This window comes from Podarcis filfolensis, assembly GCF_964270895.1.
Source record: "Podarcis filfolensis genome assembly, chromosome: 17".
NCBI classification, from domain to species: domain Eukaryota; kingdom Metazoa; phylum Chordata; class Lepidosauria; order Squamata; family Lacertidae; genus Podarcis; species Podarcis filfolensis.
Window position 1 is genome coordinate 33,551,046 of NC_139621.1, and position 26,660 is coordinate 33,577,705.

General features: G+C 39.2%; 1 protein-coding gene across 4 annotated transcripts; it reads left to right on the top strand.

Annotated features, from left to right (window-relative positions):
- The first annotated feature begins 116 nt into the window (after positions 1-116).
- Positions 117-23,545, top strand: PURG (purine rich element binding protein G). Of its 4 annotated transcripts, XR_014543024.1 has the most exons (4): positions 117-478; positions 1,817-14,397; positions 14,435-20,344; positions 20,389-23,545. XR_014543024.1 is itself a non-coding variant. In XM_083593868.1 (2 exons), exon 2 carries the CDS (start codon positions 1,830-1,832, stop codon positions 2,841-2,843), a length of 1,014 nt encoding a protein of 337 aa, XP_083449994.1. In that variant the 5' UTR covers positions 117-478; positions 1,817-1,829; the 3' UTR covers positions 2,844-23,545. The 4 variants fall into 4 exon arrangements, 1 of the variants encoding a protein (XP_083449994.1); XR_014543023.1 differs by having other exon boundaries at positions 1,817-20,344; XR_014543025.1 differs by having other exon boundaries at positions 119-478; positions 1,944-20,344.
- The last annotated feature ends 3,115 nt before the right edge of the window (positions 23,546-26,660 follow it).

Below are 26,660 nucleotides of genomic sequence, written 5' to 3' on the forward strand. Positions count from 1 at the left end.
CAGCCCATCCCTTCGCCCTCCCTCCCTTTTCCGCAGCTGTCAACTCTAGAAGGTGAAATGAGGTGAGACGCATGCGCGTAGCGCTTTCCGCGCCCGCCGGCCTCTAGCACCCGCGCGGCATTCTGGGGCTTGTAGTTTGCGGTTCTGTGAGGGGAGGCGGGAGAGGAGGCCGGTAGGCTTTGGCGACGGGAAACGAACCCCCGGGCCCCTCTCCCCGCTCGTCGCCCTGCTCCTTCCGTCCACTGGCGCGGAGAGAGGGCTCCGTCCCGGCTTCCCTGCGGAGGAAACGGACCTGAGGCGGCGGGAGGCGAGCCGGGCGGGCGGGCGGTAGGACCTGCCCGGCCGGGGATGCTCCTCTCCGGCTCCCTGCGGGCGGCAGCGCGGGGAAGGCGAGCGCTGCGGGGGCCAGCGGCGGCTGACTGGCTAGCTGGCGAGCGAGGAAGGAAGGAAGGAGGCGAGGAGCGGCTGAAGAGATGGAGTAAGTATCCCCTCGCCTGGGTCCCTCCTCGCCCGCCTCGCCTGCGTGTCATGGCGGCGGGTGATCCTTCCCTCCCCATCCCCCCCCCCACAGCACGGAGAGCGCCGTGTCTGCCGGCCTGAGGAGATGAGGGGGTGTCCGTGGGAACAGTCACCTGCTGTGTCAGGTGGAGGGGCGGGGGTTGCTCCCGCAGGTAGAAAAAAGCGGGGTTGGCTTTGACCCTGGGAGGCTGTTGCCGAGGGCGGCGGGGGGGGGGGAGACAGCCGAGCAGTTAGAGAGGCTTGTGGTGGCGGGAAGGCCCGTAATCGGGAAGGGTGGCAAGATTTTTATTTTTTGCCTTTTGCAGGCCTTTATTCCAGGGGTTTCCCCTTCCCCTTATCCTGCATCCCCAACAAAGGGCATGCATGCTACCTTGTGCCTTGAACGGCGGCGGCAGCAGCAGCACATGCAGAAATTTCAGAAGAGGGGCGCTGGTATAGGGTTACCTTTTCTTTCTTTCTTTTTGCTGGCCCTGATCCTGTATCCTAGAATCCTAGAGCTGGAAGGGACAAGGAGGATCATCTAGTCCCGCCATCCTGCGATGTAGGAATATTTTGCCCAACGTGGGGCTCAAACCCACCACGCTGAAACTCTTGACCCTGAGATTCAGAGCCTCGTGCTGTGCCAACTGAGCTATCCCAGTCCTGACATGCTGAAATTCAGCAAATGAAGGATTTTGTATCATATATTATTATTATTATTAATAATAATAATAATACCTGTCCCATCTGGCTGGGTTTTCCCCAGCCACTCTGGACGGCTTACAAAACATGTAAAAAACATAGTAAAATGTCAAACATTAAAAACTTCCCAATACAGGGCTGCTAACAGATGTCTTCTAAATAATAGTCCCTTCGCCAGGAAAAGGCTGGCAAAAGTTTCTATATGCAGGGAAGCTATTTAAGGCACAAGCAGGGCCAGTGAAGATGGGCAGGGGGATGGCAGCCCTACATCACCGCTTTTCTCTTTTAAGATTTATGCTCTCTCTAAAATTATGAATAACCTTCAGAAATTTTGCATGTGAAGCTTTTACCACAATGTATCCCTGTCAGGAAAGGCTCCAAATCCCTCCCTGCCCCTTGTAACCTCCATAGCTCTTATGGGTTGAACGGGCTCTGTTTCTCTCTCCCTCGCTCCCACAGTACTGTGGGTTGGAATAAAAGGCAAGAGAGAAGTGTTACTGGAGCAACTTTCTAGTGAAATTAATTATGTACAGAGAGGCTATTGCCGGGAAAGCAGAATAGGCATGCTGGATGTCTATGGTGTTATGCATCTTTGTCATATATTTGTTGTTTTCAGTTGATTGGTAAAGATGGAGAGAGGCAGAGGAGGAGGAGGAGGAAGGAGTGTGGGGGGCTCTGGCCTACACAGGAGCATTTACTCCCAGTCCCAGCAGCAGTATCATTATCCTGCCTCCTCTTCTCAGGCGGGCTGCATGGAGATCCAGGAGCTGGCCTCCAAAAGAGTGGACATCCAAAAAAAGAGGTTTTATTTGGATGTGAAACAGAGTTCCCGAGGCCGCTTTCTGAAGATAGCAGAAGTCTGGATAGGAAGAGGCAGGCAGGACAATATCAGGAAAAGCAAGCTGACTCTCTCCTTGTCAGTAGCTTCTGAGCTAAAGGATTGTCTGGGAGATTTCATAGAGCACTATGCCCATTTGGGCCTAAAAGGCAGCCAGAGTCATCGGAATGATCACGGTAATGGCAAAGAACAAGATTCAAGAAGACGGCAACACCATCACCCACCATCACCTCCAGCATCAGTTGGCTCAGAAGAGCATCTTCACAGCGTCTTAAAAACTGAGTATATTGAAAGAGACAATAGGAAGTATTACCTAGACCTGAAGGAGAACCAACGTGGACGTTTCTTACGGATTAGACAAACCTTGATTAGAGGACCAGGCATGATAGGATATTTTGGTCACAGTTTGGGACAGGAACAAACTATTGTCCTTCCAGCACAGGGGATGATTGAGTTCAGGGATGCTTTGGTCCAGCTCATTGAAGAGTATGGTGAAGGAGACATAGAAGAAAGGAGGAGCGGAGGTGATGAGCCTCCTGAACTCCCAGAAGGGACCTCCTTCAGGGTAGACAACAAGAGGTTCTACTTTGATGTGGGGTCCAACAGGTACGGTATTTTTTTGAAGGTAAGTGAAGTGAGGCCTCCCTACCGTAACACCATCACTGTCCCATACAAAGCATGGACAAGATTTGGGGAAAACTTTATCAAGTATGAAGAGGAGATGAGGAGAATTTACAATGGCCATAAAGAGAAAAGAATGGATACAAGAGGGGACAGTGGTGAAGAACAAGAGGGTCTTGATTAGAATGTATTTCAACTGGCCAAGAAACAAAATAGAAAATTGGCTACAGATACTGATACGTAGTTGTTGGAAGAAGATGCCTTTCTTTTTGTAAGTTCTTCCCTGTTGTTAGATAACACCAATATATAAAATATTACAAGGGTTTGGTTGTCATATTAAATTTTACCCAGTAATATCTCTGTGATTTCTATCAGAATAGTTAACCACCCAATGATTCTGAAAATTCCAATAATTTCATGGTCTTCAAAGACTACTTGTGTATAATAGCGCTAAATCTCTTATTACGACCTTTAAAAGAATCTGTATCAGGTTTGTGTTGCAGTGTAACATGATACAAGTAAGGCAGATCTAATTAATGTCTTCTAATACTAACCATAGAGCATTTATGACCAAAACTGATCTTTAAATTTTAAATACTTGTATTGGGAAAGGTATCTTTGAATAACTATCTGCTGGTCACTTTATGGTAAAAATCTTGGAAGCGTGGGGGAGGGGGGATCAAACCTCTATAGTGTATTGGCCAGTAATTTCATGGTTACCTAATTTTATGATAACCTATTAATTTTAAGTGTCCCAACAATATAAATCCATGTTTGATTGTTTGAGAGTAATGTTTATCATGAATCATCCATTTGTATGGACTGCTTACATCATGTGAGGAGAGTTTTATTTAAATAGTGTTGCAACATTTCAAAAGCTATTTTTGTATTTGTGGTGTTAAGGGACTCCAGCAAGTTGCTGTGATGTGGGAATTTAGTAGGTGGTTACAGTTGGAATTAAAATTCAAAATAAGGAGGTTAAATATGTGATGTGGAAAAGTAGTAGAATAATGTTGTTTTTATCTTTATACTTTATGAAAATGCTTTGAGAGATTTTGGTGCATCACTTAACTGGTACAAAACAGATCTCTGATTTCACACTGGTGCAGTTGAAGCATTCAATAACAGCTATCAGCACTTCCCTTAAATCTTACATTTCAAATCTATATTATTATTGCAGGCCACAATCTGCACTTCTTCTTTTGTTAAATCATTAACCCATGATCCTCCAGCTTAACGCTGTAGAGTTACATCTTGATCTGTAGAGCGATATCTAGAGACAAGAGTTCCAATCATGAGAAGATTTTTTAAAAATACCAAGATGATGAATGGAGAATTCTGTGTTGATTATTGATAAAGAAAAGAAAAAAAGTGAACTTGCACCAAAATCACCAAAGGAACTTTAGAAATGTGTGTTACAGTTGTGACAGAGAAGGGGGAAAAGATGTATGGACTTTAATTTCACTGTTTTAGGTGAGTTTCCCAATATATAAAAAGTGGACCTATTTAGTGTTTGGTCTAGTTTCAGAAATGACAATTAACGAGTAATGTCAAACCTAAAACTAAGATTTCCAATTTGGTTATTTTAATTAGTAGTGGCCTACTGGGCCATGATATCATTGAAAGGTTATACATTCATCTTAGTATAAAAGTATACTAAGAGATGTTCTGGGGGTGGAAATTAGACATCTGAATGAAAGAGTTCTATGTACTGTTTGTGATGTTTTAAAATTATAGTGAGTTGTCTAAGCCTAAATTACCATATTGCTGATTTGGTGCTGCATGTCTCAATGCCTATAGTAATGGTAGTATTGTTGGATTCCAAAATACAGGATCCATGAATGTAGAAACTCCTGATGCTCACATTCTCACAACTCTCATCTCACTATGAGGAACTTCCCCTCCCCCCTCAGTATGCAACATGTTTAATTCTTCTATCAGTCAATACGTTTTTATTGGAATTTTATGGGAACTTTATCCTATCCTGTTAAATATGGTTCACTGAAATATCCTGCATTCTTCATATAAACTTTTAATTGATAAAAGTATACAAATTGTCTAACTAGTTGTCAAAAAAAGGCATTTTCCCTGTTTTTAAAAAGGAAATAGCTGTGAAGTGGTATCTTTACGCTTCAGTCAGAATTTATATTTGTTTATACACTGGCATGTGCAATTTTTTTATCATTGTATCTAAATCCTGTTCTCTGGATTTTGCCATGGATTCTGTACTCAACCCCACTCCAAATTTCTGTATCCCCATTCCACTAAACAAGACTCAGCTTTCATCTGTTTACAGGTGCAGGTTGTTGTCTTCTTCAGATCAACTATGCCCTTAATTAAATGCAGTGCTTTTTTTCTTGGGGGACACAGGGGGACTCATAACCCTAAACCTTTTGTGAATCTTTGTACTTTCATCCATTTACTGTATTTATTTTTCCCAATTTAAACTATAAAATGGTGATTTTCTTGAGTCAAAATGAGAGTACCCCTAGACATTTTTTAAGGAAAAAAAGCACTGATGAAATGCACATGTGAGCATCTGAGACTGACTACACATGAGCTGTAAAGTGGCCATCTACTATATACAGTATACAGTGATTTTGGCTTATCCATTGGAAGCAACTGCTTCTTTCATATTGTCATATCCAAGGGTTATATAGTCAATTTACAAAGCTCAGAGCTTAAATGGTAATTTGGGAAATAGATTCTTTTTACACCTGGCAGTACATCCCCATCTTTGGAGAGTGGCAATAACATGTAGTGTTTGCAGAAGGGTCTGTTATAATGTAAAGAACTATTCTTTGCACCCCAAAAATGCCATGTCCCTTAAACTTGAGAAAAACACAAGCTTATTTGCACTAAAAAGCGTGGCCAAAAACAAATCTAGGAGGGCCGGGTGGATAAAATCAATTTGTACCTCTTGAATTATCTGTTCTCATGAGAGAATTTTACAGTAAAGCCCTGACCTCTCTTTTAAAACTATGGTCCAGACAGAAAGTCTGTCAGTTTTGTGATTTTGATAATAATGCACTTTATATTTTATAAATAATAGAAGCACATTTCTGCTACAGGTCTGGTACAGTGTGTTTCAATATTATACTCTAAATCAGTATAAAAATGGCTTTCTGCATATATGTCTGTCAGTGATCTATTTTATGGATTAGATCAAATTACACTGGCATGATTGAGTAGAACAGGCACCACTTTGAAATTAATTTCAAAATATTAGTGGCCTGTTTTTTTTCAGAAATATTGAGTACATTTCTCACTGGATTTGAATAATCAACATTTCTGAAACTCAGATATTTCAATAGATTTTTAAGTAACGTATTACTGCAGCTGCTGCAGATGTGGGTTAAATAACTTTGTCCTATCTGCAGTTTTGCAGTGTTGTCACATAATTCCGCTTCCTTCCATCAGGAGTCCTTTTTGGGGACTAAATTTTATGTGGTTTACACCAGGTTGGTAGTAGGTGACGTGTGCTGGCTATATCTCATATAATGTAGCCTCTCTTTTGCTGAAGTACAAACCTAGAAAGTTGTTATCACAAAACAGTTGTACAAGTGAGTTCTGCAGGACAGTTAAAATGACTGTACTTTGCACCAGTTCTATGAAAATATATAGCACATTACACTAACTGAAAAGCAAGTAAGTTTGATGGAAAAAATTGCAGAAAAACCATCCTTATTCCTATACTTAAAAGAGTGGGATAAAAGATATCTAATGTGTCAAAACCAGACAGATTTAAAAACTAGAAATGAAGATGGAGATACTATTTCATAGTGACATCATATGTGTATCTCAATATTAAAGCTTATTTTTTCTTAAGAATCTGCTCTTCTAAGGACCAGTTCTCCCTGTCCATTTCTCTCACACATGAGTAGTGTTACTGTTGTAGTAGCTTAAAAGTATCAGGTAAATAGACTACGGTAATTCTCCAATAATATTCCAAGGAAATTTTCTTAATGTTTTCAATTTAGTTAAATTTGCAATTAATATGTTATGGGCAGTGTTATTTTTCTAGAAAAAATGGTGCCGGAACTCACCATGAACGCTTCCCTTGTTCTCTTATAATGGCAATGAAGCCCACCTAAGAGGGGCCAGAACTGAGTTCCGGCTGAAAAAAAAGCCCTGTTTAAGGGGACCATATCGTCAAAATACGAGAATCACATGCTTTGTGTTTGCACACAAATTATAGCACATTCCATCTTCCATTCATCAGCAGCACACCCTTCCACGTCAAAACGAACAAAGTCTTTTCTTTAACATTGCTAAACCTAGGTTTAGATTACTGTGAACAGGCCAATGATAGTAGCACCTTACCCATCCTTATCTAGATGCCTGCCCAAACTCACAAGAGGGAAAGTAACATATATGTTCAGATAATAAACCAACATGGCTAGGTTATTTTGGAGATAACAAAACCTTTTCTCCCTGAGCAAACACAACAACATGAATCACTCTTGACTATATCTGTGGAATACTTGTTTACAGCACATTTCCCCACATAAGTGTATATCCCAGAGCAGTTTGTAAGCTCTTGCATAAAGGGGGAAAAGGACAGTGTGAATCGGTTCTAAGATTTAGGGTGGTACCCAGTGTTGCACAAGCAGAATTTCCCCTATCCTCCCTATTGCACCCCCTCAAGTCCCACTTCAGATCTGCTCCAAAGCCTCTCCCAACCCTTGGAAGAGGATTTGGTGGATATCTGGGGGTCTGCCAGGTATGAGAGAAAAGGAAATTCTGTTCTGCTAGCGGTCAGACACAATTGGAATATCACCCTTAATATATCTAATAAGATATTTGCAGTGATTATATCTTTACTATATGCATGTTGGCTGATATCCAATGTTAATCAAACTCAAAGTAGACCTATTGATTTCAGTTGGTCTGGTCTCAGAATGATGGTTGCGTATCGCCCATTATTATATATTAAAGCCTTTGACCCTGAAATCTCTGTATTTGAATTTCTGAATTTAAAAATAGGATCCAAGAATCAACTTTTGTACAAACAGAAATTTCAGGTAAATGTTTAGCTCACCAAACTGTTTAATTTATGAGTCACCCCATATTTTCAAAATAAAAATTTTTTTAAAAAAACATTGGATTTTGGTATGCAACACAGAGAGGCAGGCCTCTCAGTAGAGTGAAAGAAAAATAGCAGCAAAAATGCTTCTTAAAATATAAGATGAGGTTGTAAAGTGCAGAGTGAAGGTGTAATATTGGATGCTATAGTGTAGCCTTCCTCAAGCTGATGCCCTCCAGGTGTTTTTGGGCTACAGCTTCTGTCATCCTTGACCACTGGCCTAGCTGCTTAGAACTGATGGGAGCTGTAGAGCGAAGCTTTAGGGAAGAATACCATAGCGTTTCATGTAATAGTTGAACTGCAAGTCTCAAAATAGTGCTGATATTTAAGAATGATCCAAAATACTGTATCCGCATGGGGCAACATCAGTGATACACACCCATTTGCACGATGGAAAGCTGCTCATGCAGTAGGACTTTTGGCTTTTCTTCTCCCCTCTCCACCCACAGCCTGCCCCCTAAATCTGTTCCAGAGGATCCTTCAACCATATGGAACAAGTTTTAGGGGCACACAAAGGGGCTAATGGAGGAGGAGAGGGGGGGACCCACTGCATGAGTGGATGCCTGTTCTCACCCATGATATTTTATTGGGAGGCAGATTGGTAGGAGCTTTTAACGTTATATGCTTGTTAGTGAAATTTTCTGCATTTTTAAATTGTTTAATAAAGTGGCTTAAAAACTCCATAGGGAAGAGAACCAGCAAGGTTCAGGAGGGACTGATGATCATTTATTGATAACCATGTTAATTGAAACTATAGCAATTTGTGTAGTAGCAATATATTTAGTTTATTATTTAGCTCTTGCTGTAGATTAGCTGCAGTTTGATTAAAGTAAGTTCTTTATAATCGCAACATACTGCTTCAAATTCATTTGCATGTGCATGTAACACATTTTCATCATCATCTTTGTTGCAATGTCCAAAATGAAATTTGCTTTTTCCATTTCATTGTTTTCAGAATCACTTTTATTTCCTAAATACATTTTGTAATAGTAAAGAACTGGAGTAAATATTTTATTTGGTTTAAGTGGAATGAAAACATGTGACATGCCATACCTAGGTATTTTCAGTTTTTTAAGCTAGAAAAATGCCCGTCTGATATTGTGCTAGGTGAAGAATCTGTAGGCTTCTCTCTAAGCAACTTTTTGCTGTTACAAATAAGCTTGGCTTAAATGTCATGTTTCCAATCGCCCAAACCAAAAAAGAGTCGTTGGTGTACAACTCCTTTCATCCCTGAACAACAATGGTTTATAGCAGGGATAGTTAACATTTGCCCCTGTGGATGTTGGACTACAACGGTCATCACTCTCAACTATTGTCCATGCTGCCTGGGGCTGATGGAAGTTGGAGTCCAACAACGACTGGGGGGCCACAGGTTAGCCACCTCTGCTTTACACTCTATCCTCCCTTTTCATGATCAGTTTGAAGAGTAAAATTCTGGTTTTCAGCTGGAGGTTTTATCATTAATTGTCAGTTTGTGCATAGTATAGCTCTCTGGTTTGGATGCTCCCGCATGATGTCGCTTGCCCAAACCAGGTAGTTGTTTCTCTTTGTACTCTTGACTTAACTAGTGAGATAAGAGAGTGCATGAGCAGAGGACTTATTCCCAGTCATCCAAAACATAATTTAGAACAGATCTGTTACAGCTGAACTTTTCCTGAGAATTATATACAAACCAATTCAAGCTAGTTTAACAGTTTTGGAATTTCCACTGACAGGGGGAGTATGGTAATTGTCAAGTGGTTCAGTAGAGTTTGATGACATAGTAACACATTTTTTAGTGAATGTCCGCAAGTCATCATTTGAATCTGCATGTAAAGGAAGTGCAGGAGATTTTCTTAATACTGTATGTATATGAAAGTTGCAATCCTTTCATTATTTTTGAAATTATTTCATTACCGCCATTGAGGATTTTTATGTGAGTGGGTTTTTTGCTGTGGTTTTGCAAAACAAGGTTAATTTTGAGAGCAATCCCACATGTAGGTTTTTACGCTAACACTACTTCCAGGGCCACTCTGAATCTTAAGTCTGTAGATCTGATAGATTCATTTATTATTTTTCTCATACTTTCAATGATTTGCTTAAACACAAATATAGCTCTTGAGATAGCATTCATATGTTTCAAATGTAACATGATTGATAGCAATCAAAATCTCACTGCAGCCATAACTTTACTGATCTGACCATATTGAGATCAGGAGTGTGCTGTCGCATTGTGTACTCCCTCCTTGCATGAATCGTCCCGTCTTTTCATAGTTTACATTAACTATGTTGTCATTTCAATCTGCATTGCTGCTAGTCATGCTGTAGGATGAAGCCTACATTGTGCTAGCTAAGGTTTGCAAAAGCACTTCAAACCCTGGTTTTACAGAGCACCACTTTGGTTAACACATCATGGAGAGGGAGGAGCTTGCATAGGAGAAGGCAGGACAACAAACAGGTCTTTATTTAGTGCCATTTCTGCAGTACATGTTATCTGTGATTCTGGATTCCTTGATTTAGAAAGTAAGAGCAGAATATAGAGTTAAGATACTACTCTGCCAGATGTGAGTTGGGGGGGGGGTACTGTTCTATTATTGTAACACTTGAAAATTTAATAAATGTACTTAAGATATTTAAAATGGTAAATTCATACTAACTCACAATTGCAAGATAACTGAAGCTTCACTGGGAAGCAAAAATACTAACCCTTAATTAGTTTTCTGCCCATCTTTCCCTCTGCTTCAAAAGTTTAAAAAACTGTAGAGCTGTGAAGTGAATGCAGGTTTCTGCTTCCTCAGTTTTTCCCATGTGCTCATTAGAGCAGGCAGGGTTCTGGGTCAGAATAAATCTATCAATACTATAATGTACTAATGTTTTTTGTGGCAGCAATGAAGCCTCTGGCACTAATTTGCTGAGCTGTGCTGATGTTGCAGAGGCTGAGCAGCGATCATATTGCAAACTGAGCAGCAGAGGAGGCCTTAGAAAGAGGGAGCTTTGAGTCAGGGTTGCTGAAGAAAGGAAGGGAATGATAAAGAGGAGGCTGGGTAAAGGGGAAGGGGGGGAAGGGCAGGCATATTGAGACAGGCTATTTTAAGGAAAAATGATAAGCAGCAGCGAATAGGAGAGAAGATGTCAGCAAGGTGCCACATTGAGAACCCTTTAGAGCGGATGTCTGCAGGACAAAGGAAAAGGGATTGGTGGAGTTCTGCACAGGGAGTAGGGAAGGAAAAGGGAAGGCTCTTATAAGCACAGGGGAAGCAACAGCTTTATGGAAAGAGAAATGGAAGCAAGAATGGAGCACAGGAACATAAGGAAGTAGAGACTTTCTAAAGGAAAAGTCTGATGAGTGATTGACCACAGCTGTGGCCTTGGGTCTCTAATTTAGACCTAGATTGATGGAAATAATCTGCATTAAAAGATGCTTGAGCTTTGGTTGTTCACTCAGTATTATGTATTCAAAGTGTTAAGATACTTCTACAACACATAGCTGAAGTTTATATACACATCAGTGCACACTGATTACTAGGAAAAAAATCTGAAAACAGTGCATTTTCACCTCCCTCAAAATTAGCACATGACAGGGGCTAACTTTTTCGCACAGAGCAATCAGCTGTGGAATAATGAATGAAAAGGATTTCCAGTGGCAACTTGTTTGCAAAAATGAAGGTGGTGTACTTACCAGCCTTTCATATGAACTGTACAACTATCATTTGGCAGAATTTTTACTAAGCATGGTTGTCTCTATTTTACAGAAGAATTTATTATAGAATGTGTGTGGAAAAGCTGTATACGTGCATATGTATGTGTACTGTTAAATAATGTCATTGCTGGACATAGCAAAATTCTTAAACCATTCTCAATGGTGACAGATGAATTCTTGGATTTAGCCAAATAAGCATTTCAGTATTTTCAAATGCTCTAGTTCACAGTCTGTATGTTCTTCTCTGCCAACTAAAGCCCTGTGCTAACCCTGAATATGTTGTCGTGTGGGGGAAAGTGGCCACCTTTAACATACATTCACACATCAACAAGCTTTCAGATATTTGAAATGAATTTAGCTGAGTAACAAACTACCTGAAAACTACCTGAAAAATGCTAAGAAAGATTACATATAACTACTGCTGATCTATCAGTTATAAATCAGTTACCTAACTGATACCTATGGAGAGTGCATACATGTGCTCGAGTTGTTCTTTATTACTACAAATAGGTATGAGGCACCTGAACGTAGATGCCCTATACCAGTATAAAAAGCAGCCAGACAAAGCAGTGAAATATCAATGAATGTTATCTCTGGTTTTACACTTTCACACATCCAGTATATGCCCGTTATACTGGCTCCGATTCTTTAATTCTATATTTGCTGTTTTCTCCTTGCTTATGTCTTGATCTCTTTTTTCCGTTTCTTTCTGCAGTGCTGGAAAAGGTTGCTAATATCATTAATCTAGCACTGAGCCAAGTGCAATAAAATATTTTGAAATGTGTTTGAATTCAATTGGGCTCTTAGGTTAAAATGCCATTAATATTCACATATGTGTCAGGGCTTCCCCAATGTTCATTTCCTTGGGCCATTTCAGAGAACCCCCATGTTTCAGGACTGCTGGCTGTGGTCTAGAAAGTATAGTTCACCTATTAGTAGGTAAGTGGCGTTTAGGCAATCCACCGTTTTCCCAATTTTTCAGAAATCGCCTGAGAAGGACCACCCCCAGTTTCATATTTACCAGGATTGGCAACAATCAGATTCAAAAATGAACCAGCATAGAATAAGGTAGTAATTCTCACATAAGGTAGTCAGGAAGGAGAGGTGATGCTGTAGCTCCATCCTTTAATCCTAGGTGGTAGGTTTTATCTGCATAGAGCTATAATAACTAGCTTTTATAACAGAAGAAACCCGAAATATGCTTGGACTTAAATATAAAATTTGAAGTTTATTTTGTTTTTGTTTCAGTCAAGTGTGTGTGTGTGTGTGTGTGTGTGTGTGTGTGTTTAGTCAAGAATTTTCATATTTTAAACTCTAGATTTTTAAACTCTAGATTTGCATATCTTATGCTCACATGAATGATAAGCAAACGGTAATCTTCTAATAAAAAAATTGTGTTGGCCTATCCCTATTGTCTTTTCATGGCAGCACTTTGTGTTTGAAGAGCACTTTGCTACTGGAGAAATTCTGTGATGAGTTGTTAGGCAATTAGCAAAGAATAATGATGTATCATGCAGGTAATGGGGCAATGTCATTACACATTTTAAAATATTAAGCTTTTATGCTATAATAGAAAACATTATCTACCTAATGATTTGTGACTGAGTCCAGCTATCCTACGAAGATATTCTAACAAGCTTAATATATAGCCGCCAAATAAAGATTTCCCTTCAAGTGGTGACTAGCTAATCTCATTTCTAAATATTTAATCTTTCCCAATTTATTTATTTTTAATCCTACTTCAAGTTGTGTCTTTTCTTTTCCCACAAGATAATAGAACAAATAGCTCTTCTTATCAAGATCTTGCATGGCATTGTCATTTTTATATAGTAAAGTATAAGTAGGTGGAGGGACTTTCTGTGTCTCCCCCCCCCCCAATATACTAACGGACATCAGAAGCAAACATTTTGCCATTTCTAATTTTATTTTGACCAAATACATAATCCTAATTGTAGAATTAGTTCCAGAGTGGTTGCTTCATCAGGCTACAATCACTCCTAGCCCTACTTACCTGAACGTAAGCTCCACTTAGGAGTAGACATATTTAGGATAGCACTACAGTACAACCAACAGACATGTGACACCTTGAAAGGCTAACCAATTTGTTGTAGCAAAACATAGCTTACATTTTTTAAAATAATAAGCTTCAAATCGTTTAGCCTTGGGGCTAAACCCCTGATTATCTGGGATGTCCTTTTCTATATGTTCCCCAGGTTTATGGTATTGATTTTAAGGTGGGGCAAAATGAACTGTACAAGATTCCAAATGTGGCTTTACCATGGAGTTGTATGAAAGTATTACAATACCAGCAATTTTATTTTCATTCCTTTTCCTAATCCCTGAAATTTAATTTCCTTTTTTCACAATCACACAGTCTCTTCCCCAATTAGGTACTGCCAGTTCAGACCTCATCAAGTAATGTCTGTGGACAGAATATTTTTGACCTAGTGAGTATTGCCTTAAAATTACTTTCATTGAACCCAGTTTGCTTGACATTTATCCTTTTAAGCCCCAGAGATAGACAAAAATGGAACAGTCTCCCCTCTGGTTTTCCATTGAACTGGCTGGCTAAGGAGCAGGGTGCTGTTTGCATATAAACTTTTAATTTTAAAGAAAACAGGTTAGTTAGAGCAACAACTGCCAAAGTTAGCACTTTGTACTTTTCTGAAGTACCAAAACTACAATCCTGTTGTATGGAGAATTATGGCCCTCTCCACAGTTAGAAGAGCTGTAGTGAGCCAATGGTGCATGTTCAGGCTATACTACTACTAGTTCACATATGCACCTTCATTATTCAAATTATTTTTGACTGGCAGCTCAACATGTAAATTAACACCATTGAAAAGCACTGCTAAAGTGATGGGAAGAGATACAAAACTTCCATCTAAGATGTTATATGTCAGATGACCCATTCACACATCATCTTATGAGCAAACCTCCCATTAACGGGATGAACGTACACAGGCAAGATATGTATTTCTGCATTAATAATCACCAGAAGTGCAGATAGCTGAAACTGTTAGTTTCTGCATTTTTAAAATGCAAAGCTGAGTATTGTTACGTTTCACCCAAAAGTTCAGGAGGTTCCTTTTTTAGGATGCAGTTTTCTCGTTTTTAAAGGCTTATATAGGTGAATTAAATTTATCTTCCTGAGTTGGTTTATTGAATGTTCAGGGTTGGACATTTTATAGTCAAGATGTTACATACTACACATTTCACTCTTTGATCTGAATATACCTTGATTTGTGTAATATAACTGAGATGTGCAATAGGCATACTATACTCAGTCACAAAACAATAAATTTAGCATCCCAGGCAATGCTAGAAAGGTTCTCAAGGATGCCCGCTCACCTGGACTACAAGGGTGGGGCTGATCCATTCTGCATGTTTTCAGCACACCAAGAAAATAGTTTCTAGTGGACTTCAATGTGATGGATCCAGTAGCAGCTCTCCTGTTTCTTATCCTGTCTCTGTTGTACCATGGTGGAGTGGGATGCCGTTTTCAGCGTCCCAAAAGATGTGACGATAAGACCGTGGAGCTTCAAGCTAACAGCATGATATATTTAGAATATTTCATTGCCAGCGCTTGGCTCCCAGATGCCTTCAAATAGCTTCATTATTTTTTTCTGTGCATCTTAGAGTCTCATGCCTTTGTGGCATGGGAGACAGAAAATGTATGAATGAAAATAACATCAAGTTCACTAACAATGCATTCCTAACCTAAGGCTGAAATCCTTACCCCAGTTACCAGGCAGTAGGACCCACTGAATTCAGTAGGACTTACGTCTGAGTACACATGGTTAGTAATCCATTAGCGTTCTTTCTTTTTCTTTTTTGCTCTTGATGTGTAGAGAGAGATTATGTAAGTATAGCCGTGAGTCTGTTCTTTATAAAGCAAACTCGCATGTGGAAGCATGGATGAAGCCAAGCTTTGCCTCATGCTAATGTTTGGCAGGCTCTTCAGGGAGACTTCAGATAGACTTCTGGTTTCAGGTAGCAGACACTTCAGAATTACTTGTTCTGGAAGACGCTTAAGAAGTATTGGTACTTTTGCTTTTCAAATTGTCTTCTGCCGATTAAGTCTATGGACTTGTATTATAATGTAAAGCTATTATACAATGTAAGTTGTTTGTACATAGTTGCAGCCTGGACAATAGCACTGCATATTTCTTTAAACATAGCAAATTGTAATGTGGAGCACATTTGCCATGGCATGTGCAGCACCTGTGCTCTCCGCTCTTACTTTACTCTCTTAAGTAATGTGACAGTATAATTAGGTTTGGGATACTAACCCAAACCATGATCAAAGCTAGCACTTTAAGTACTTGTAGTCACTTTTCTTCTTACTATATGGAGCACCGCACTTTTATAAATACTAGTAGCACTGAGTTTCAAACTTTTTTTGCCCCCATATTTGTGTAGTCTTTACAGGGTGTATGTTTAACAAAGGGTAATGGCTGTATGAAAATAGATTTCCATGAATGTGGCCACTGCCTGGTGCCTAACTTTTATTTTATTTTATGTTTTAAAAAATTATAAACTTCTGAAAAGGGGGATGAGATCCAGACTATATGTTGTATCTGTAAATGGAACCATCCCAAATAGCTGACATCTAGACAAATCTGATTTAAAAAGCCAACCCAAAAAATGTGCATATGTACACCCAAAGGAGCAAAGGCTTTCAAAAACATCAAAACTTTTTAAATACCGTAAGTAAGAACAGCACAAGAGCTTGTGTTTTAAACTTTGCATTATATTGACAGAGTATGAAGTAATTAGTGTGGTTTTAAATGTAGAGTTCTGTAGACATAATGTTTGGTAATGGACGTTTTTAGCATGGGGATAGGCAAGGTCACTCACAGCTATAGTTCACTGTGTGCATAAGCATTGCTTAAGCAGTTAGGAAAAAATTATGTACTGTTTCTATAAATTAGTTAAACTTATACTGTATTGTATTTTCGGGGGGGAAAACCATTTTTTCCCCCAGCAAGGTAGAACTACAGTGCATTAGAAGAAACTGTCACTAGTTATGCTATTGCATTTGTGGAATGTTCTTAGCTTACAGAAAGTTTACTAAGGTTGGGTGGAAGTTTCTACACAATCATTAAATTTCTGTTGGTTACAAATAAAAACATCAGGATCTTTGTTCTACTTGTAGAAGAAACTGACCTAAAAAAAATGCATTGTCTAATTTATATCCTTACCATCAACAAATGTGCTAGCTCTACATTATATGAACCCTTAAATGTGCTGTTCCAGGTTTACTTCATGTTGCTAAATACCTTAAGAACTTGGAAATAAATTAACTTTTAAGGCCTGGGCAGCTTACAAAAAAATTGAACCATTTTGTGCAAATATTTTTTTCTTCTGAATACAACTGTTTTCTAGATATCACTCAATAAATGCTAGGGAGATTCTTTCTAAAGAGCCCAAGATATTCATACTCTTTAATGTTCTCGTGTGCCCTCATTCAGCTGGCACAATGCAATTACTGAAGCTAGCCTCTGAGGATTAGAAACTATACACAAACAGTTGTTAAGTGCACTATTTATGGTGGCGTCCAGTTGTTGAGACTGCATGTACAGTTCCCGCTACTCTCTCCTCATGAAGAACCAGAAATGCAGCCCTAATAAAATGATTAGTGTCAGCAGAACCCATTGTTTGTTCAAGGATGAGGAAGGTCCAAAAAACAAGGCATATTGATTAGGAACACACAGAGCTTGATTGGGACCTTAGTCTTAAAGTGCCCTGCGATGTGTTACCAGTCTCGACTAATAAATTAATTGAATTTTGCACAGTCCACTTTCATATCAGTAGTAATCCTGAATGAGTTTTAGGAACCCACGTGATTTTATTACGATATAGTGACTATATCAGTCATGTTGATTCTGCCACATCAGTGATATCTGTCTAATCAACTCTTAAAATGTAATGATCTATTCCAAATTCAGAGCATTATATTATAAGAATGTCACTCTTTACACTGACCTAACCTAAATATATTTAATTAGAATAGTCAGTATATTTAGTCCCTTTGCTAGTTGTGATAAAAATTATGTGAAAGAGCTTCTATAGTCAAATGGAAAATTGTGTAAAATGTACTAAAAAGCTAGCAATGTCCCCTTTTCTAAGCTAATATACAATAAAATATTACAATATGATCCACAGATAGCTGAAGCATTAGAAATAAAGGGTAGGATTCAAAGAACCATGTATGGTATTGCTCCCCTACCCCCCGGTCCTGCCAGCCTGCTACAGCTCCCTTACAAAGCTATTCCCAGAGTTGAGGGGCCTATGCAGAGCTGCACTCAATATTGTGCCTGGGGTTGCATCTAGAAAGGTGCATGTATGGACCTCTTTGGATCCCATCCATTGTAGTTTTAATCCAGACAAATTTGCCAGGCTAGTTTTGTGGATCGTGTCTACAGTAGGCTAAACAGTTTGCAAGGTATATATATATATATTTACTTATACAGATTTAGGGGAAGAGAAACTATAAAATTGGTGGTCCCCTTCAACTAGACCTCTATTTTCCCAATGTTCTTTTCTTAGCCTGAAGATAAAATGTTCATGTAAAAATATTTCTAAGGAATAATGAGCTGCTTTTTAAAAAAAGATAAAAACATTGTAATGGCACACAGGCAGTGTTTAACCTTAGTCGGTGGTGGGTTTGTTTTTCTTTTCAACAGCATGTGTAGTCATTTTAATTATCATTTTAGTATTCCTCCATAAGTGTAACGGTAATTTTGCAGCTGCACCTATAATCAGAATATGGCATTACAACAGTCAAGTTACTCAAAATCATGTGCATAGCAGGTAGCGGTTTACTCTGTGTGTGTATTCTTCCCCAATGGTACTATTCTTCAGTAGGATATTCTTAACCAAAAGGTGTGTTAAAGTCATGGCATGAAAAATTGTAAATGTAAACGAGTACATGTAATGCTAATTTAAAAGAATTTTCTTAAATTTATGTGATGCTTAATATTTCCTTAGAAAATTTGTTTTAAAGGTAGATCACTGTTCTGAAGGATGTTGGTCCTAATGGAATAAAAATAATGGAAATAAAATGCATGTGTTACAATTGTAGACATGGTAAAGAATTAAATGTGAACTTACTGTACGATACCGACTCTGTTTTTAAACAATCTGTTTTGCTGTTCTATTGTTAACATATATTTAAAAAGCAAATGTACTGTAACTTAGCACTTTTTTTCCTACGTGCCCTGTTCTCACTATACTAGAGGTACAAAATGGCATAGGTGTGGAACATGTAATCATGCCTGCATGTATATTTCAGGGTTTTTGCTTTTCTTGATGTACAAGACTGGTCTCTGCAGACATCATCTTAAGTGCAAAACCCTCTCTATCTATTGACTTATACTGTTACCTTACACAGTTCCAGAAATGTTTTTGAAGCAACTTAAGTTCAGGGTCTCTTTACATGATCTCTTTTCTAAAAGATAAGCGTTGGCCATTAAAGAGTAGACCTTGGGGATAATTCGTTTGAGCTCCTAAACACCTAGCTGAGGATGCAATCACATATGCCTTTAACAGGATAACATTTAAAGTTTTTGAATGTGGCATCCCCACGTTTGCCATCAAGCAAGTACAGATTTGAAAGGGATGTACTGTATACTGCAAAACCCAGAGAGAGATCATGCCAACAAGAAATGGCCAGAAATGACCACTTTGCTTGTATGTCTATATGCATGGAGTGGGGAGCAAAGAAAAAAAAGAAAAGTGGAATTGAGTATTAAGGGCATATGCAAATCTATCCTGAGACAGCACCACATATAGGTGTCACAGTAAATTTGCTTAATTTCATTACAAGCATTGCAGAACATCAGAAAATGAGGAAGAATGTACTCTTGTGAAGAGACCTCTCAAGCAGGACACAGTAACAGGCTAACAATTAAATTCCGTATTTTGCTATCACTTCTTGTTTGGGTGAAAGAATTAAGACTCGGGGTCCCGTTCACTTGAGGTACTTACAAAAATGAAAAGGGAGGCATTCAAGTACATGGATATATTGAATACAAGCCACTGCTTATTGAAGGAGGGTATATTTTTCCCAGAGCAAAGTGTTGAGTACGGACAGGTAAAGGGTCTTAGTGAGAGATGCTTGAAGAGGAAGGAATACAATTATTTTGGCTGTGCTGCAATCAAAACAAGCCTTAGGATAGATAAACACACACACACACACACACACACACACACACACACACACACACACACATGCACTGAATGACACATTTCAGAGCAAGGCTGAATATTCTCTCACATTTAAAGAAAATCTGCTTGGCTCTAGAAAGCTAGCATGACAGAGAAAAATGGTTCTAACACAGCCTTTTTCTGATATGCTGATTTTTCTGTACATGAGTTTGTAATATGGAGAAGCTTTAAGTCTTGTGGTCCCTTGTCTTCTGAAGTAGCACAGTTCTGGCAGGACTATACTGCATGCATTTTCTGAACATGTGGGGGAACTCTCAGCTAGTCAGCACATGACGACACACAGCTTGAATGTGTGATCCACTACCATTGAAGGATTACGTAGGATGAGAGAGCTCCGATTACCTATTCAAATCCATATATATGGTCATCATTTTAATCAATGTGATAAACATTAATGCATGAAGTTCTTCAAGTAATTAATAAGCTCTGCTTTTTAACTAGGCTGGGATTGAGAAGGCACTGAATTTTTGCTGAGAGATGTCAGTAAACCAGGATCAGATGTGAAGTGGGAAAGTAAGGCTTATCTGTAGAGCAGTATGTGCTGTAAAAACTAAGCAGCCAGGAGTCAGAAAACAAAGATCACAACCAAATGTACATGGATACTATGGGGCTCTCTTCAGAGGAAGAGGGATTCAAAAAGGCAAGGTAAGATTGAAATAGTAATCAAGTTGCTTTAAATCTTACAGAGGTGATGAGTGAAATAGTAATCAAGTTGCTTTAAAGCTTACAGAGGAGATAGGCTTCAAAATCCATGTTAAAGGGAAGACAGGAGATAAGGGTGTTTAGGTGGTGGCAGGGTTTTAGTAGTGAAAAACAGGCATATCAAATGAGATATAAATGGCCATAATGGATGGCAGAGATATGTACAAAACCAATGGCAGGCACAGAGTTAAAAAAAAAATGTCCAAGATCAGAAGACAGGTGTTGTTCCTGGGATCAAAGGGAGCAGGGAGATGCATGGAGTCAAAACTTTGTATGGCGAATATGGAACTAGGAGGCTTAGTGATGATAGTCAATGAGATAGAATCATTATGGCTCTTGTTACATTCCAAGGCCACTGCTATGTGCAGGGAGAAGATTTGTAAAAAGGGAGTATTCTAAAGATTTCCACCCTGTTAGCAGTTTTTAGCTCTGTCAGGGTACAGGGCTAAAAGCGCGGTAGCACCCAAATCTTAAACTATCCCGTGGTCTGCTGTAAGTTTATTCATAGACTGATTACTGCTTCCAGGCATTTCTCTAATTATTCTATAGCATTTCTTCACATCGGACTGTTAAAGGTAAACACACAAGATGAAGTGAAGCTTAGATTAAAAATGAGTACCTAGAGCTCTAAGTTTAAACTACTTAATAGTTTATATCACTTTGAATTTTCTTAAAAGTTGAATCATTTGCCATTGATTCCAGCTACCTGTACAATGCTTTATTAGTTTGGTTTTTGAGGCCATGTAAATACCCGACCCTGAAATTCAGACTAAGTAAGCCTATCAGCAAACTCCCTGTGTTACACTCAAAATTTGCTTCTAAAATCTTCAGCATACTCTAGTATTAACGGGGTGTTCAGATGTGACTTGTCATGTACTGTACTCAAAGGTTCATTGATCAGTGACTGTATTGTACTGTATGAATAATCATAAATTGCCTTGTATTGTTTATAATAAGACTGTACTAAGTACCACACAGATTTCCATGTTCCAAGTTTGTCAGCAAGGCATGTGGGCAGTTAGGTCCTGAAACTATGTGGTGCTAACTCTTCCATATCTAATGGTGCTTTTGTGGATGCTAACTGCTGACATGCTGGGGAGAAAAAAAAGCTTGAAGTTGAAAAGTGTCTCATCCGTTCGTAAAAGTAAAAAACAACCATGATTTAAACTTGAATTGTTTCACAGTACCATTGACAATCCGGTGTTTTATATGTGTGTACTTTTTATTGGGTTTTCAGATGATTCTTCAAAAAGCAGCTCTCCCATTTCTCCTATAAATGGATTTGTATTTGACCCAGGCAATAGCCTTTTCATGTTGACTGCTTATCCCTGCATCTCTGTTTGAATCCGGTGAATATTCAGCCTGCTTATGTATTTTCAGGGGGGTGGGCAGGGGAAGTCACATTAGATGTTCTTATTCACACAATCATTCCAGAAGAGTAAGGCAGTTTCTTCTTAAAAAACACTTATACTGAGGCCGGGTCATATATATTCTAGAACACTAACCTTTGGCTCTGATCATCCTGCTTATTATGAACCATAAAACTGTTTCATACATTATAGTCAAATATGACTGAATAAACGCTTAAAAGGAAGTTGAAACCAACCATGGCTCTTTGCCTAGTGTACCTGTATAACATGTTTATTTGCTGCAATCACGTGTAACATTTTTAGATGTACGTAGAAAGTGTACATCTTAAAATGTGCCAGCAAGTAGAAGCGGAATGATGATAAAAGTGAATCAAACCAAAGTTTTCAGAGGTTGAGAGTTTAATGAATAATAAAATCATGTCTCTAGAGGTTTAATGAAGGCAAAAATGGAGCAAAGCTTAATTTTCACATCAAACAACGTGCTTTAATGCTGCTCTATATCCATTTATGTGAAAAGCTGCACATACCTGTAGTGGTGTTCAAACATCTATGAAGGGGGCAGCATAATTCTGTTTCCCACATGATCTTATTTTACACAATTATGGGAATTGCCTGATGACGTGAATTGGCCTGTTGGTGATCCTTATATAGGCTCTACAATTTATAGAATCCTGGCAAATCAAAATACTGTAGTTCTCTTCTTTTACAGTTCATCTACACTTTGAAGAGATGGGAATATTCCTTGTCTGCCAGCAGTGTACTTACTACTTTTTAAATAAAATGAATACAATTGCTCAAATACTCAAATCTCAAATACTATAAGGGAGATTGCAACACGTTAAAAACCAAACAACTCTTACGGCTCTGGAATAAAACCCTGCCCCCAATTCCAATTTTAACCCACTCCGGACTCCAAGTTTAAATGACCATCAATTGGACATACTATTGTACAACTAACTCTGTTTCCAAGTGTCATTAAGGGGGGGTAGGCAGCCCAAAGCATTGTGAATGTTGATTCAGCAAAGAGGCAGAGAAGTAATATCCCTAAATTGTGTGAGGGGGAAAGAGAGGAGGTAATGTCCAAACCCTGGTGCAAATATAATGGCATCAAGTTAATTTCAGAAATACTTAAAACACCTCTAAAAGTACAGTAGTATATGCCATCCGTAATGTAGACTAAATTCTGCACTGTGCCATTTCAGACAGGAGGTAAAAGGTAAGTTGCTTTTTTTTTTAATGCTACCTCATGTAAAAAAAAAACTCCCTGGTAACTTGTCTTGCCAAGGAGAAAGGCATGCTGTATACTACATGTAGGAAGTTACCTTTGTAAAAAATATATATATATTATTTACTAATACAGGGGAGCATTCAAAGATACATTTCTCCCCACCTGTTGTCTTCAACTGGTACCGTCCAAAAATAAAGCACCACATTCTGCATCGTATGTAAAAAAACACCACATTCCTTACTCTATGAAAGGTGATGTCCAGTTATACATGTCTCCTTATGAGGTGTCTGGATAGGTACCCAAAGGACGAAAACTCATCACTTAAAAAAAAAAGGCAAAGTGTGTCATGCCTCCATTGCCACTGCTCTTCCTTGCAAACATCTTTGTCATACCGGATTTCCTAAATTTTTTGCTAGAATATATTTTTTTTAAATACTGAGCTGCTTTTTGGAGGAATATTCATATATAGATATATATATATATATTTGTCAGTTTGACAAGTCTATTTGCCCCATTATCAACTGAATTTACATGTTGTTTGCCACTGTTTGTTCTGTCTTACAATAAATTGCTTACTTGTGTAGTCTTACACATTTATTCTGTTTTTAAGCTAATATTGAATATATCAGCTTCACTGAAATTTGTAGAAGTATACATATCCCTGATGTTGCTATATATTTAGCTCAAATGCTTGCACAAACGTATATCTTAACTATGAGAAGAGAGGATCTCAGCCTAAAAGCCTGCTTCTTTGTATCCATTTGATTATTCCAAAGAGCTGCCAGAATGTTTTATTTTAGCGATAATACCCCAGTAAACTGGAAGCACCACTCCTCAGAAGCTTAGTGGCTTATGAAGAAAAAAGTGCAGTTGGTCTTCTAAACTAGTGATTTTTAACTGAGTAGGAAAAAGAAGAAGAAGAAGAGTTTGGATTTGATATCCTGCTTTATCACTACCCTAAGGAGTCTCAAAGCGGCTAACATTCTCCTTTCCCTTCCTCCCCCACAACACTCTGAGGTGAGTGGGGCTGAGAGACTTCAAAGAAGTGTGACTAGCCCAAGGTCACCCAGCAGCTGCATGTGGAGGAGCGGAGAACCGAACCAGGTTCACCAGATTATGAGTCTACTGCTCTTAACCACTACACCACACTGGCTCTCAGGAAATTATAAGTACAGTGGTACTTGGTTTGCATATGTCTTGGTTTGCATATGTTTTGGATTACAAACACATCAAACCCGGAAGTGTGTGTCCCGGTTTGCAACCTTTTTTTGGGATTGCAACCCAATTTTTTTTGGAGGCCCCATTGGCGAAAGCACTCCTTGGGTTACAACCTGTTTTGGTTTACAAATGGACCTCCGGAACGGATTATGGTTGTAAACCAAGGTACCACTGTACAGTCACATTAGAACCTGCTATTCACGATCCAAAACCATACTGGTAAATGTCATGTAAGTCAACAATGCTGAACTGCAGCAGAAGACGGAAGTAACTGACCGTAAGGGGTTATAGACTCATAATTGTTGTTTGTCATACCAAATTGTTGTTAACAATTGTTAATTGTTGATGAGCAAAAAAATCTCCAAGACTGATCTTCTAGTATTAATGAAGGGCTTCATGCAACGTTCATAGGTTTGAGTTAACCCGTAGCTCATCTGTAGCCTTTGAGTTGTCATGTCAAATGCTCCAGCTCCTACGGAAGGAGAGGTAACAGGCCTAATTCAGACATTACTACTGCAGCATGGGAACGGCTTTCATGTGGGGTGATCCCAAGTTACACTGGTTGGATATGGAAAAAGATTCATATTGGTTGGGAAAGTTAGTGGTTCCTTCTCATATTAATGTCACAGCAGCCTCCTGGAAGAAGTAGGCAGAAATTCCATTCACCCATTATTACATAGATCTGTCCTTATTTCTCCTCAACTCCCCATCCCCCAGACCATTTTTCTCATAGCTGAGCTTCATTTCCAGTTTTGAAGCCTGGCTGGGAAACAAGGACCAGCCAGGGGGAGGCTGCTGAGAGGAATGGCAGAAAGCCATGGAAACATTTGGCACTTTACTTAGTCTGCTCCTCCATCACTTGAAATGCATACACCCTCCTGCCATTTTACCTAAAACCTAAAGGAAATTCTGTTTGTTCTCCTGCCTAATATAAGCTGCATAGAAATTATATGTGGGATACTTTCAAACACACAGTCTCCCAACTGCAGTCCAGAACTTTGTTGTTGTTTAGTTGTTTAGTCGTGTCCGACTCTTCGTGACCCCATGGACCAGAGCACGCCAGGCACTCCTGTCTTCCACTGCCTCCCGCAGTTTGGTCAAACTCATGCTGGTAGCTTCGAGAACGCTATCCAACCATCTCGTCCTCTGTCGTCCCCTTCTCCTTGTGCCCTCTATCTTTCCCAACATCAGGGTCTTTTCCAGGGAGTCTTCTCTTCTCATGAGGTGGCCAAAGTATTGGAGCCTCAGCTTCAGGATCTGTCCTTCCAGTGAGCACTCAGGGCTGATTTCCTTCAGAATGGATAGGTTTGATCTTCTTGTAGTCCATGGGACTCTCAAGAGTCCAGAACTTTACCCAAACAATATTGTTGATCATGTAGCAAAAGAGATGGACGGACCAGAATCTGGGCTGATATAAAAAGCGCACCCACCCACAGACTGACACATCACAGCTTGACCCAGTGATGGGGGAAACTGGCCCACCTCCATGCTTTGAATGTGTGCATAACATTTTGTACAGTCGTGACGGACCACATGATCTGAGCCGACTTGCATACACTACTATGCACATGTTTGGTTAACACGTAGAGGCTAAGCATTCAGAGAAAGTGGTGCCTTCTATTGTATTCATAATCCCTAGCATTACAGAAGGGAGATAAAAACAGTACAGGTATACAGAAAGCATCTACATTCGATAACTAACAGACTTAATCTGATTTCAGAAAATAACTAGTCTGTTTTCAACATCAGGAAAGAAACATTTATCCTGATTCTGGCTTCTACTGCTTTTTTCTTTCTTCCCCTTTTGGCCTCATTCTATCATGCATCTACTGCAACTACATGATAAGCCAGGGAAAGGGAGCTGAAATGTTCTTAGAAACAAAAAAAAAACTCCCAAGTACAGAATCCAAATTCTGCTACAGAAAGAAACTGCAAATTAAATGGATAAGGTAAGGCAAGGTCAGTATGCTTTCCAAACCCACCATTACATACCCAAAAATAATATGAAGGCTTTCTTTCAAGAATGACATCGAAAGGACATTAGAAGCTGCGGACCAATATATGGTCAAAACTATATACAAAAATACTACTTACAGGTGGGTTTTCCTTGGCTCTTTGAATCTATTCTGCATCTTCATTTGCAACTAACTACAGTCAGAGGAGAACCATGTCTGCTGGAGACTGTTTTGGGGGTTCCTCACTGGAGAGGACTCTAAATACACCATATGTCAAATGCACACACATGAAAAATAATGCTGGAAACTGTAGTCGTCCCCCCAGGATCTTTAACAAAACTACAATTCCCATAAAATATGTGTTCTTACCAGTTGGTGAGCTTCAGAGCAAGACTTGTACCTCAAGTCTCTGGCTTCAAAATGCCAGAGAGGATGCCCAGGAACAATTGTGTCGGCCACCCATTTCACCTTGCCATTCAATAGCGAGACCAGAGCTTTGCTGGGGTCATCAGCTTTCTCCACTAACAAGTC

Coding starts and splice junctions, on each gene's coding strand:
- PURG (XM_083593868.1), top strand. CDS start 1,830: ATGGAGAGAGGCAGAGGAGGAGGAGGAGGAAGGAGTGTGGGGGGCTCT.